Raw genomic sequence first — 12,768 nt, 5'->3', positions numbered from 1 at the left:
AAAAAACTTTGCTAAAGAGTTTCAATTAGTTAGGACAGGGAGATACCTCACCAGAGGTCTTTTAAAAACAGCTTCTGGAATCTGGAAAGATGGTTCATCCTGTAAAGTCTTTGTCAAAGAAATAAGGAGAGGAACTCAGTTTGGATTTCCAACACCCACATAAAAAGCCAGATATGTTAGTGTATATTTATAATCTCAGAACTAGTGAGGTAGAGACAGGAGAAGCACAGGTACTTGCTGGCCAGCTAGTCTAGCTGATTCATTACACTCCAGGCTCAGTGAGAGGGTTGACGGGAGGGGAAGGTAAAGGAGTGAATTATGGGGATGGACTACTAATAATGAAGACCACTGAAAATCTCATATGAAAACACACTACTGAAGACACCATCTAAAATACATGCATTTACATGCGTCAAAGGGGCTTAAATGGAGTGGGTAACGCTGACAATGCCTCCTCAGATATCATAGAGTATCAAATAAAAAGCCCAGTGTCAAGTAGAGGCTAGCTGTTTTTGAACTGTTGATCAGTATGATCCCAAGAGCACCTTCCCCCGTGAGCTTCACTGACAACTGACCTGGCAAGAGATGCATGCACAAAACCTGCACAAGATCAAGCCAGACAAAATTCCAGCATGGACAAGGGGAGGGTTACATGAAGTCCTACCCCCAGCTGAGAAGCTATTGACGGCTGCTTGGGGAGGAAGAGTCCTTTTTCTTCAGAGATAACAGCTGGAGAGACCGTCCCTGCCCCAGTAAGTAGATGACCCTACGCGCATGCACATACATGCAGCAATAAAGGGACATAGTGGATTCTTTTTAAAAAAGCACATGAAGTCAGGAGGGAAAGTGTGTGTGGTGGGACTAAGAAAGGAATATATGGGGAGTGGGTTTAATCAAAACACATTATATACAAGTTTGAAATTCTTAAATAAAAAAGTTAAATAAGGGGGACAGTGAGTGAGGAAGATACCAACTATTAACCTCTGATTTTCACAGGCACAAATACCAACACACACACACACACACACACACACACACACACACACACACAATCTAGCTTTATAAATCCTTTTCTAGGTGGTAAACTATAGCTTTTCAGAGGAAATACATGATTTTTCTTCTAGGCCTATAAGTTTCAATGCCACATTAAGACTAAATTTGAATTGCAAAATTATCTAAGTATTGAAAGTACTTTTCTAACACAACCTTGGAATTTGGAATTTTTCATAATAGACTACATGCATTGTTCTTCACAGTACACTTTATTTTTCAGCTTTAATAGTACTTATACTATCCTTGAACTGAAATTTTGTCAATTACATATACCAAGTTATGAACTTACCATTGTTGTTTCTTGAATGGATCCAAAGCTGTTAATAAAAATATTGACTACTACATCAACAGGAATGCCTATGAATAAAAAGTAAAGAGGTATTTAGCAGCTTCAAAATCTGTCAGAATTTTCATAATATAATGTATATATTTAATTTTTGTACTTTTAAATCCCTATTCAGATGCAAAATCCTTGTTCTTAATATATGCTCACAATTGCTATTAACTTAGTTTTCTAAGTAGAAATGATAATACAAATAAGAAACAGTTGAGTTATAATTTATTGTACTCATTATTCAGAAATATTTCTCTTTTAAATTGCATAAGCTCTGGAAAATATATTTTAACTGGCTTGTTGTGTAATTTAATGATGTATTAAGTTACTCTTTAAAATGTCACTTTTAAAATAGATTTTTTCCACTTTTTAATCATTTCAATTTTTAGATTAATTGGTATAACAGTATTCAATAATTTAATCAATAATTGCTATATATTCATTTTATTTCATGAAAACACAAAGCTAGTCAGAGTTACAGTGAAACCATTATAAAGATTTTTGTCTGACCTGTTCAAAAATAATTTGAAAGTTCATGGAGTAAGAACAAAGGTATAATGTTGCAAATTTCTTTCTTTCCTTTTTTTCCCTCTTTTTTAACTCATTGTGCCTATCAAAGGGAAAATGTGAATTTAGCCTTTAGCCTCATAAGCACTGTGTGATGAAAAACAGGTGGTGAATGAAAGCATGGTAGGCATGTGACAACCCAGACTGTGGCTGCTGTTGAAAGTAACTGAATAGGTTCTGGTTATGAACAAAACCTCTGTTTTTACAACATAGCTGTATAACTTCAGTTGACTAGAAGCAGCTGCAGACTTTTTTTTTCCTGCAAAGGGGAGAAAAAAAATCAAGCCTTAAAATGTTAATCTGATCTACATTAATATCTGTCCTTAACCGACAAGAATGATTATAGTCTTCCAGAGCACATTTTTCTTATAAACTTTTAGAATGAAGAAAAAATGGATTTTTAAAAAGGTTTATAATAAACCTAGAATCTGTTCATAAAATTTTTCAAGTATGGCTTTTTCCTTGAAGGTGTGACAAATGGTACTATTTTGTGGGAATAAATATAACCTCTGTTGTAGAACACATATTTATTCATAAAGCTAGCATGTTTTTATAAACCAAATGAGCATCTCTTTTCATCAAAAGAAGGCATTTTAATCAATATGAGATAACAAAAGAAAGAGGGAATTTATATACATATCAGAATTGTTCGTTTTCCCTATGGGAAAAAATGGTTGTTCTATAAATTATAAATTTTATAACAAAGAAGGAAAGTCAGATCTGTACGTAGGAGCCTGAATTTTATATCACTAAGTTAAAGAACACACAATACTCAGGAAATCTGTATCAGTGGTCAGTTTAACAATTCAATTCATAGGATACACTTTTTCACTTTTTTCAACTGTATAAAATATTTGAATTTTTTTCTTATTCATGAAAATTTTAGTGTGCTGTGAACCTAAGCATACTGCAGAGAGTTGTATGTCAATTTGAAATCATATTGTTTTAAAACACAAGCCTCACTTTATAGAGGTAAAATTAACTTCTAAACTATGAAGAATGAAGGGATTTGTGGGGGCAGGGTGACAACAAACCTTTGAAATTTGGCCGTATCCTGGGATCATAACTGACCAGCAGCCTGTTCAAGATATTGCTGGTGGAGTTGGGGGGCACTCGTGCAAGGTCCTCTGGGGACTGCTGACTAGATGGGGGAAGAAAAAGAGGCTGCTAAGAATTAAGAAATGGCAAGAAACATAAAAAGATGATTTTCTTTGGGAGAAATGACTTGTCATTTTTAGACAATTATATGGCTTTAAAAATTTCTAAATAGAAATGAAAAGTTGCAACCACTATCAGAGTCCAAGAGGAATTTGTATAAAATATCAAAAAAAAAATTTTAGCATTTTATTTTACTAACTGCATAAAATATTGTTCTCAAATATCTTCCTCAATAAAATTAAGTAGATTTCTTACTTATCTTAAAGGAAAGCAATAAGCTCTGCAAGCCAGTAAGACAGCAAAGGATGTCTTTTGAACAACAATACCACTGATTTTCTATAGAAGCCAAGAATGTGAAAACACTCTAATGTGGTCAGAGACTGTCAAGAATTCATAAGACAATCATGCTGACATTTATAAAATGATATCCACCCCAAAACCAATGAATATTCTCCCTGCTAAATGACACAACTGTCACCCAAGAGGGAAACTGATAAAAGTAGTCTTCTTGCTGTTTGTGTTTTTATATTAGATGGAATCTCGCTGAAATGGGCCAATAGCCCATGGAAAACAGATGATGCAGAGACCCGAAAGTTCAGTGCCTTTCCACAATGAGAGGAAGATCATCCTCACACCTATCACTCCCTCCAAGGCTCAGGGACTTTTGCAGAAGAGGTTGGCAGAAAGAATGTAAGACCAGAGGAAGGGGTGGAGTGTTAATGGGAAGTGTCGCCAGACCACCCTAACGGCAAGCTGTAGTCATGCTTCCTTTCCAACCTCATCAAGGAGTTGAGGGGGAAGTCACTCCCCTCTTCCACCCAATTAGTCGACCTTAGCTGCATGTGGGGAGGAGCTAAGATATACAAGCCAAGAATGCCATAAGGCACCCCTCTTGCCATTTTATGCAGCTGTGGGAAGTCACAGGATCTATATTTGAGTGTAGACTTTCTAAGACAGAGTTGTAAATCGGGGAGGGCACTCTTCTGTAAATAAACCCACACTGTATACTCTGTTAGCAAGCCACTTAAACTCGTTAGCATTAAAAAAGAAAAGAAGAAGAGGAAGAGGAAGAAGAAGGGGAAGAGGAGGAAGAGGAGGAGGAGGAGGGGGGGGAGCTAATGGAAACCTTCATTATGCCACCATAGTTGACCCCAGGTTGGCAAAACCTTTGGTCTTTTATTTCTTTATTCCTACTTTTCCCATCTTAAATTTCATTGAATATATATTTTTATGTAACCTGCTTCAAGTTATTTCTGAAAAAATGTGTTAAAAATTGAATCTCCTATATAACAAGAAACAATGCTAGACAGAAGATACCTTCCTTTGAGTTACTGTCCAGGGTATCCCAAGAGACTCCCAGATAGTAACCCAGCATAGAACTGGAAAAATGAACAGCAGACCCCAATCTTATCTAGAGGAATGTTGGCAACTGATTGCTGCTAGATGAGGAAGAGCTGTTCTTCCTGAAACATGGAACTCTGGATAGGCTGACTAGACTCAGTGGATGGACTCATCATCACTGGGTAATGGCTGGGGGCACTGATAACACAGTGGACAGTAACAGAGATGACAGAGTATATAGGCTCCAGTGTGGGGCAGAGGGAAGTTATGGGAGGGTGCCATTTGGCATGCGGGTATAAAGATGAATAAGATTGTTTGGGATGTTCTGTATGAAACACACAAAAAAATCAATCAATAAAAAATGAGTTTAAAAAATTTCCTCTCTTCGAAATAATAAAAATATTTGAAAATTTTAAAAAAGAAAAAAAAGTAGTCTATTGTCACATCAGTGAAACAAATGAAGCACTACAGAACTCTAAGACAAAACTCCCATAGATTTTCTGTATGCATTTGGCATCAGCTCTTTATTGGGAAGAGGGAAATCTATTTTCCTATTTTAATAATCTCAAAAATGAGCCATGACTAACTTGGTGATTTGACAGCACTTTTTTAAAAAGGAACTTCCTTGGGTCCCAAGGGACAATGTTCCATTGTTTTTGCTAGTTTTAACACCCATAAAGTTTTACTCATACAGTCATTTTAACTCAATAGCAAAACAAAAGCTCCATAATGATCACAGAAAGATTAAAAGGAGAGAACACCTGGCATAGTCTACTATGTAGTGATATGGTAACAAGTCATATTAATTAATGTGAAGCAAACGTTGATGTAACTGGCTTGATTTTGTGCCAAAATCAAATCTCCTACTAAGCCAGACTCTTCTGATAAAATGAAGCACTACAGATGAATATGACAGAAACACAGCTTTATGAAAAAAATCTAAATAGACTATGAATTGCTATGGCCATAATGCAAAACACTAAGCAAAAAAATGATAATCAATTAGTTAAATTTCCCAAAGGTGCTGGAGGTTGCATAGATTTTTAAATTGCTTCTCTTGGCCTTATTAGCTTGAATATCACACATTCAGGGATCTGCACACTGCTAATGAGATTTTCTATTTGACTGCAGGTAAAGTTGTAACCTCCTTAAGGAGCAATTGTCATTACTTATCAAAAGATTAGACACTTTAAGGAAAATGAGACTATGGGGAAGAATTGGATTTTAATATGCAAATTAGTGTTCAATCCTAGCTCCAGGTTTTCTCATTCAAGGAAGGAAAATAGAATTAATTCTGAACTATACTTGTATTAAGTCATTTAAAGACTGCTATTATTGTGTTTCTTGAAACAAAAACCTTTATAAATACATTCCTTCCACAATGAAAAGAGAGCATAAAGACAATTAACATTAATTTTCTTGTTTAGAACTTTCTGGACACTGGTTTTCATTCCACTTATGAACTGTGCTAACCAAGCTCTAATCCCAGCACTCTCATAGCAAATATTTCCTTCCTCTAAACACTGGTCTAGACTCAGTTCCATTCATTGAACAGTGTAACTCCCATTTTAATTGAACTAATCTAACTTGTCCTTAAAATTGCCTTAACCTTCATCTCTTCTCTAAAATTTTGCCTCAATTATCCCACTGTACTCCAACTAACACCAACTAATAAATACATCATTTGAAAATAATTTTGTAGCTTTTCCCTATTATCTATGTGTAGGGAACCAACTAGATATAACACAGATGCTCCAAGTATGAAGGGACTTGTGGCTTCTGACATCTTGGAGATCCCTGCACTACTTGGCATTAAGTGCACATTGATTCCAGCATTTCCATGTGTCTTGAAGGTTCAGATCAGTGCTCCAGTATGGAATGTGTATTAAAGACATGACCTTTGGGTCCACTTCAGTCTTTCATCTGATAAACAGACAGAAATGATATTAACTCCTATCAAGCTGTTTTCTTAGTAGCGAGAAAGAGAAAAACAAAGTGATGAAGAGTGAGCTAGGGGTAAGAGAGTTCATCAGTAGCCCCAGAACATAATGATAACGGTAGTAATAATAAGAAATTGTAGTAATGATAAATTAATACATTTATGTTGGGCCTGGTTCCAACTCCTAGTTGAATTCTCACTCTGTAGTAAGCCTGACAAAGTGGGAGGACATTGTCATTGTCAAAAATCAAAACGACAGCATTAGCGGTTTCACATTAACTGCTCAGACTTTCAGTTATACAATTAGGGAAAACTTTAAACCATAAATAGAATAAAGTTTCCTTACAATTAAAAACGAGATCTTGTTTTTTAGCAACCAAAGCTGAACATCACTTAGTAGAATCACTTGAAAATGAAGCACATAAAGAAAAAATTAAATATTTTTAATCCCAATTTTTATTCGTATTTGTGCCACTATAACTTGACCTATTAGTAAGTAGTTCAACTTTCTTCGTTAGAAATTCAGAGACATTTTAGTGTGTAAAGAAATCCTATGTAGTTTATATTCAAATACAGGAATTCAGAGTTTTCCCCCTAATTAAAAAATAGTAATCATATATTTTAGATCATCAGTACTGAAACCATATTAAAATAATCTCTACTGATAAAAATGTTTATTTTGAGGGATCAAATGGGTGCTGCCACACTTTCTCCTGAAAACAAAAGCAATTTGAATGCAGTGTATTTGTCCTATGGGTGTGTGTAATACTCTACACTTCACAAGTGTGTGTTAGTGATATTTATGTAAAAGAAGCAGGAGAAAAATTAAGTGATTTTATGTGGACCAACTATTAATGGCTTCATTATTGAGTATTCGTATTTTGAATCTTTTCCAGTTTTGTGCTGGTTTAGCCATTTGACTACTTCACTTTATGTTAACAAATCTACCAACAATTCCAATACATTATGAAGCAGGATTTATTTCTTAGAAATATGATATTAATTTAAGACAAGAACCCACTCGGGCAAAGTGATCAAATGACTAGAGAAAACATCTTATAGCAAAAGCCATTCCTCTTTTGTTCACTTGCAGAAACATGAACCAATCCATTACTACTATGTAAAGTTATGTAAGGAATGCATTAGGCTGTATGGTGGTGTGATGTAATGCTTTCCAGTCCTAAAAGAAAAGTCCAGAAAATCCTTCCTAAATGGAGAGGCTCAGTTTTCCATTTACTACAGAATATTCCTATTGCTACCTGTCCCTTCACGGAGCAGTTAAAAACAGATATGTATGAGCATTTTCTCCCACAAAACAGTATTCTGAGTCCAAAGGATTGCCTTATTTTCCATGGCATTATAAATGCAGTAAAATGGTCAAGGGATTTCTCAGGCCTGAATGCACTGTGGCACATGTCAGTGTGAGCCACTTACATGGAAGCTGCTCTCGACATGACCTAAAGCAAGTACAAAGCCACAGGTGTATGGGAAGAAGGGTACACAGAAATCACAAGCTGTGGCATTTCTTTCCTTTACAGTGATTCTGCTCCTCCTTGTTGGGTAAGACACTACTAAGAAACTGATGAAAGAAAGCTATGTACTTCCCAGACAATATACACAAGTATGATTCTGGGGGTCTTGGACCTGCACACTACAGGTTAGGAAAGCCTCCTTCACAGAAGCAAATGTAATCACCCACTTCCTACAGCAAGGAATTCTAACTCTACATGCTTTGATTATATGTTGTCTGAAATAAGAGTGAGGTGGTGTTGAGTGACAGCTGCCTCTGCTTGTGAATGCTGTGCTAAAAAGATGGAGGAAAAACTCATATCAAATAAGGCTGTAGAACTGCAATTAGTGGCAACAGTGACATCCATCGGGATTCCAAGAATTGGGGTTCTCCGACAGAGTGATGGGAGACTTCTGTAAGGGGGGCAGAGGTCCTTCAGCAACTGAAAATGAGGCAGGGCTCACAAAAATATTAAACCCACAATGCTGAAATAATGTCCGAGAAGGGGCATGGGAGCCAATGACTGAACAGGGCTCCAATGGCCAGGCCCGGATGATCCCAGAAACAAAACAAGGCACTATGTCACTTCCTGTCTCATCAAGTGAGCTCTCCCCTTCACATGCACTCCCAAAATGATGATGATTGTCTCCCTATGCCACAGAAAAGAGGCTATTGCCACAGATCAAACAGATAAGGCTGTCCAATCCAGAGCGTTCAACTTCCAAACTATGAGCTAAACAATTCTTGTCTTCTAAGAAACAAATTAGCTTCAGGTATCCTAGCTTAGATAGAAGAAAATGAACTAATATGCTGCACTTCCTTAAAGAAAAACAACAAAAAGCAGCCACCAAGATGCTAACTTTCTTACTTTATGCTTTATTCCAAAACAATTATTGAGTATTTGCTATGTGTCAAATGTATTACTATCTACTGTGTATACATTTAAGAATCAAACATATGTGTTAGTGATTATGTAAAAATTACATTTAAAACTCTGGGTTTTGATTAACTTTTCCAGTGATTCTCAGTGTTGACTATGGATCCCCCTGAGATGCTCTTCATACTACTGATGCCTGCCAGGTCTCAACCTCTGCTAGTGGGTGACAAGATTATCCCCCCAACCTTGAACTGCCAGGGAGCACCTTTAGCTTTCCTAGGGCTGGATTATGGATTCTTTTCCCGCTTCTCTCTCAGGGCTTGGAGAGGAAGGTACAGACAAATGCACCTCTCACATCCATTCCTACAAAAGAAATACCGTGCCCTACCCCTGAGTGAGGTTCCCCATTCCTTGAAGGTTCTGGTTACAATGCAGGAAGCAGAGTAGGACAGCTCAACCAAGTACACTTGGATCTACGTTGTTTTTATGCATTTGTAGAAACAGTCTCAAGCTCAAAATTAGTGGGCAATCCTTTAGGTGTTCAGAGAGTATGTAGAGGTTACTTGCAACTCTGAAACTAGAAACTCAGAGTTAAAAAAAATAAAAACAACCTTATGAACATCAAAGATGTAACAGTCTCAGGCCTGGTGTGGTGGCACATGCCCTTAATCTCAGCACTTGGAAGGCAGAGGCAGGCAGATCTCTGTTGCTATCAAGGCCAGCTGAGGTAACAGAGAGACCCTGTTTCAAAAAGAAAAAAGAAAAGGAGAGGAAGGGGGAGAAAAGGAGGAGAAGGGGGAATGGGACGGGAAAGGGGAAGAAGGGGGAGGGAGAGAGGAGAAATTCACAGTTACTTAATGGAGAGGACTTTACCCATTTCAGAGAGCTTTCTCATATAGTTACAGAGTTGTTGGAAGAATATCACACAGCTGTTAAGAGGCATATATATCAAAGTTCTGTATACCTAATAGAAACCCTTGATAAGCAACTCTAGAAGCTCTGCAGTGATGACCTTTCTATGGGGACTTTGTAAGGTCAGGAGGACAATCAGCAGTCAATAAAGCTCACGCTCATCAGACTTGGCTGGATCTCCGCTTGCAGGAGAAATGGGAAAAGCCATGTGTAACCAGCTGGGCTCCCTGGATGCACCAGAGCAGCTTTTGATGAACTAGTGGCAAAATTAATTTCTGACATCTTCAAACCAAATCAATAATCAGTCTTACTACCTAAAAACTGTTAACATCACACTGACAGTTTGACTGGTACTGGCTTCAAAACTTCAAAATTTCATGAAATAGGAGAAATCATGTTGCTTGTGATCTCCAAATCCTTTCATCCAAAATATTAAAAAATGCTCATTCGAAGTCAAAGCTGGAGCTGGAAAGACTGCACAGGAGTTAAGAGGAAATACTTTTCTTCCAGAGTACTGGAGTTTAGTTCTTAACACCACCCTGGGTGGCTCGCAACTGCCTGTAACTCCAGCTCCAGGTGGATCTCACCTCTCTGGCCTCATGTGCACATACTTACAAACACACAAAATATATACACATTATTAAAAATTAAAAATAAATCTTTTTTAATGTTAAGGTAGATGTGCCTGGCTAGTCTTTGTTCTACATGCCAAGATGGAAGGGAGCTACACACAATTAGGCTAGTAATCAGTCAGTATTCATTTCAGTGCTAGGCTAGTAATCAGTCAGTATTCGTCTCAGAAGCACTGCAATTGTGGCAGTCATCAGTGCCCTATTCCATCAAGTAATTCAGAAGTTAGGGACAGGAAATTACAATAGTCCCAGTGGTTAATATATTTAGGAAACTTCAAAATATAATGAGCCTGAAGTTGCCATTTCCCCTGATCTTCTGTGTGCTTCTGCAACATCAAAACACTGCGTACAAGGAAAGGGCTTCCGAGATTATCGCACACCACCCTTACCAACTTCACACTTTGGAAGGCAGAGTTGTAAAATGAAAGACATGTGGGAAGACTTCTCCAAGACAATGAAACAAACTGATATAGTCCTCTAAGTAGAAGAACTGGCAGTGTAAGACCTGGGATGTGTCAACCTGCTGGCTCAGAGTCAAGCTGCTTGCCTTACAAGATTGGTGACAGGAGATTGATCCCCAGAACCCACACAAAGGTGGAAGGTGGAAGGTGTCCTCTGCCTGTCACACATGTTCTGTGCCATGAACACTCAGACACATCATATGCATGTGAGCAGGCATATGCACATGCACACACATACACACAATGCAAATAAATAAAATTTAGAGTAAGAAAGACTACCTAGTTTCTAACTACGTAATATATATTTTCCTAAAGAAAAAGACATTAATTAATTCCATGACATCTGCTTTGTAATAGTACTGACCAAGAAAACTAACAGCAGCTTCCAGCAAAGTTTCAAGATGAAATACTTTCTGAAAATTGTGGAGCAATGTTTCTAAAGAAAGGTTAAGCTGACATTACGTGCCCTCCAGAAGAGATTAATCTTTTCTTCACAATAAATACCAGATGTCACTTTTAATGTGGGAGGTAATTTAGCCAATAGCAGGTAGATATACTCTGTGTCTCCCTGCAAACAAGGAACATCAGGCTAAATGCCAGTAGCTCTTCTAATCCATCTAATCCAAAAAGGATTATTCATACTATTTAGTAATCAACTGAAACATGAAGGAATGGGTCAAGGACCTAAAGAATCTCAAAGAACCTTTTGTCCAGTTCAATCCCTATTAACTCTTTCCTACAAAGCTCCAAATTTGCAGAATGAGAATTTTTTCTCTAAAAGACAGACTGCAGTGAGACATGAACAAACAATGTCTATACCTATGGTCAAGAAGCACTTGAGCAAAAGGAAGAGCAAGACGTTTGATTTGAAAACTGTCTCTATCTAACATGGATCATGTTTCTAGAACTGCCTGAAGAGCACCAGAAAGAACCATTGACTGGACACATGAGAACTGGATCATGCTGATGACTTCCTGTAATGCTCTCCATGTTTCGTTGTTGTTGTTGCTTTGAGGCAGTGTCTTTCAGTGTTGATAATAATTTCCTCCAAGATAAACCCTTCCATCTTGGAGGGAAACTCAGTAAAACACAGAATGCTTTAAGGAGAGGTGAAACATTGCATCCTACAGGGAAGCTCATTAAGCTCAGGGAATAAACAACTCAAGGGCTTTAAGAACTCCCTGTAACTGAGCAGATACACTAGGCTCTTCTCTCTTCAAGCATGTATGAGCATATAGGATGCTGAGAGCTTTCAGCACCCTGAGCTGCCTAAAATATTCTCAGACCAGCTGAGTTGCCCAAAAGAGGCAGAGACAACCTGAGCTGCCTAGAAAAGTCAACCTGAACCCTTCTGGAAGAAACACTGTCCAACCTGTTGAACTGCCTACAGGTTGTGTAGTGCACTCAGGTTTCCTGCTGCCATGAGCTGTCACCCATGCTGGCTGGGCTTTTGGTGATGCAGCTGTCTTTGAGTCATTTCTCCTCTGTTAAGTAATCCCTCACCCATATTCCTTTAACTCCAATAAAATTCATTGATTCAACCAATTTGGATTTTGATACTATCCTCACTTTGTTCTGTCATCATTTCCGTATCTGGTGTGAATAGACATTTTTTCATGTCTTCACAGGAACACTGTCACATAACACTCACTAAGCTTAGCACTCACTAACTGACTAGAGTGGCTGGTCAATGAATCCCTGGGGTTCTCTTGGAGTCAGGATTATAGGTCATGTAATCCCATGTCTGGCTATTTTTACATAATTCCTGGAGATTTGACTCAGGTACCCCTGCTGACAGATTTCTATACTTTATATAAATAATCATGCCCAGATTAAAGGCCTAAAGAGCAAAAGACTTATTGTTCTCAGATTAGCTTATTAATAACAATTAAACATTAACATTTAATAACGTAGAAATGCAATGTAAATATTTCACATAAAAATGGTTCCAGGCAGTATATTTTCACATAAACAAACAATAATG

At 37.6% G+C, this 12,768-nt stretch overlaps 1 protein-coding gene across 3 annotated transcripts in view; it reads right to left on the bottom strand.

Annotated features, from left to right (window-relative positions):
- The window catches only part of Glrb (glycine receptor beta), a 102,884-nt gene that overhangs the window by 55,655 nt on the left and 34,461 nt on the right, over positions 1 to 12,768 (bottom strand). For 2 of the 3 annotated variants that reach the window (XM_029556754.1, XM_008854306.2), the window contains 2 exons: positions 2,989 to 3,095; positions 1,343 to 1,410 (listed from right to left, as the gene is read on the bottom strand). In XM_029556754.1, the coding sequence (XP_029412614.1) occupies positions 1,343 to 1,410; positions 2,989 to 3,095 (175 nt within the window). Of the gene's footprint in view, positions 1 to 1,342; positions 1,411 to 2,988; positions 3,096 to 9,167; positions 9,209 to 12,768 lie in introns of those variants that run through there. The other variant, XM_008854308.3, reaches the window with a different exon arrangement.

This window comes from Nannospalax galili, unplaced genomic scaffold (genome assembly GCF_000622305.1).
Source record: "Nannospalax galili isolate Female #2095 unplaced genomic scaffold, S.galili_v1.0 scaffold305, whole genome shotgun sequence".
Taxonomy (NCBI): Eukaryota; Metazoa; Chordata; class Mammalia; order Rodentia; family Spalacidae; genus Nannospalax; species Nannospalax galili.
Note: the sequence above shows the minus strand (reverse complement) of the source record. Positions and strands in the feature narration are given on the sequence as shown.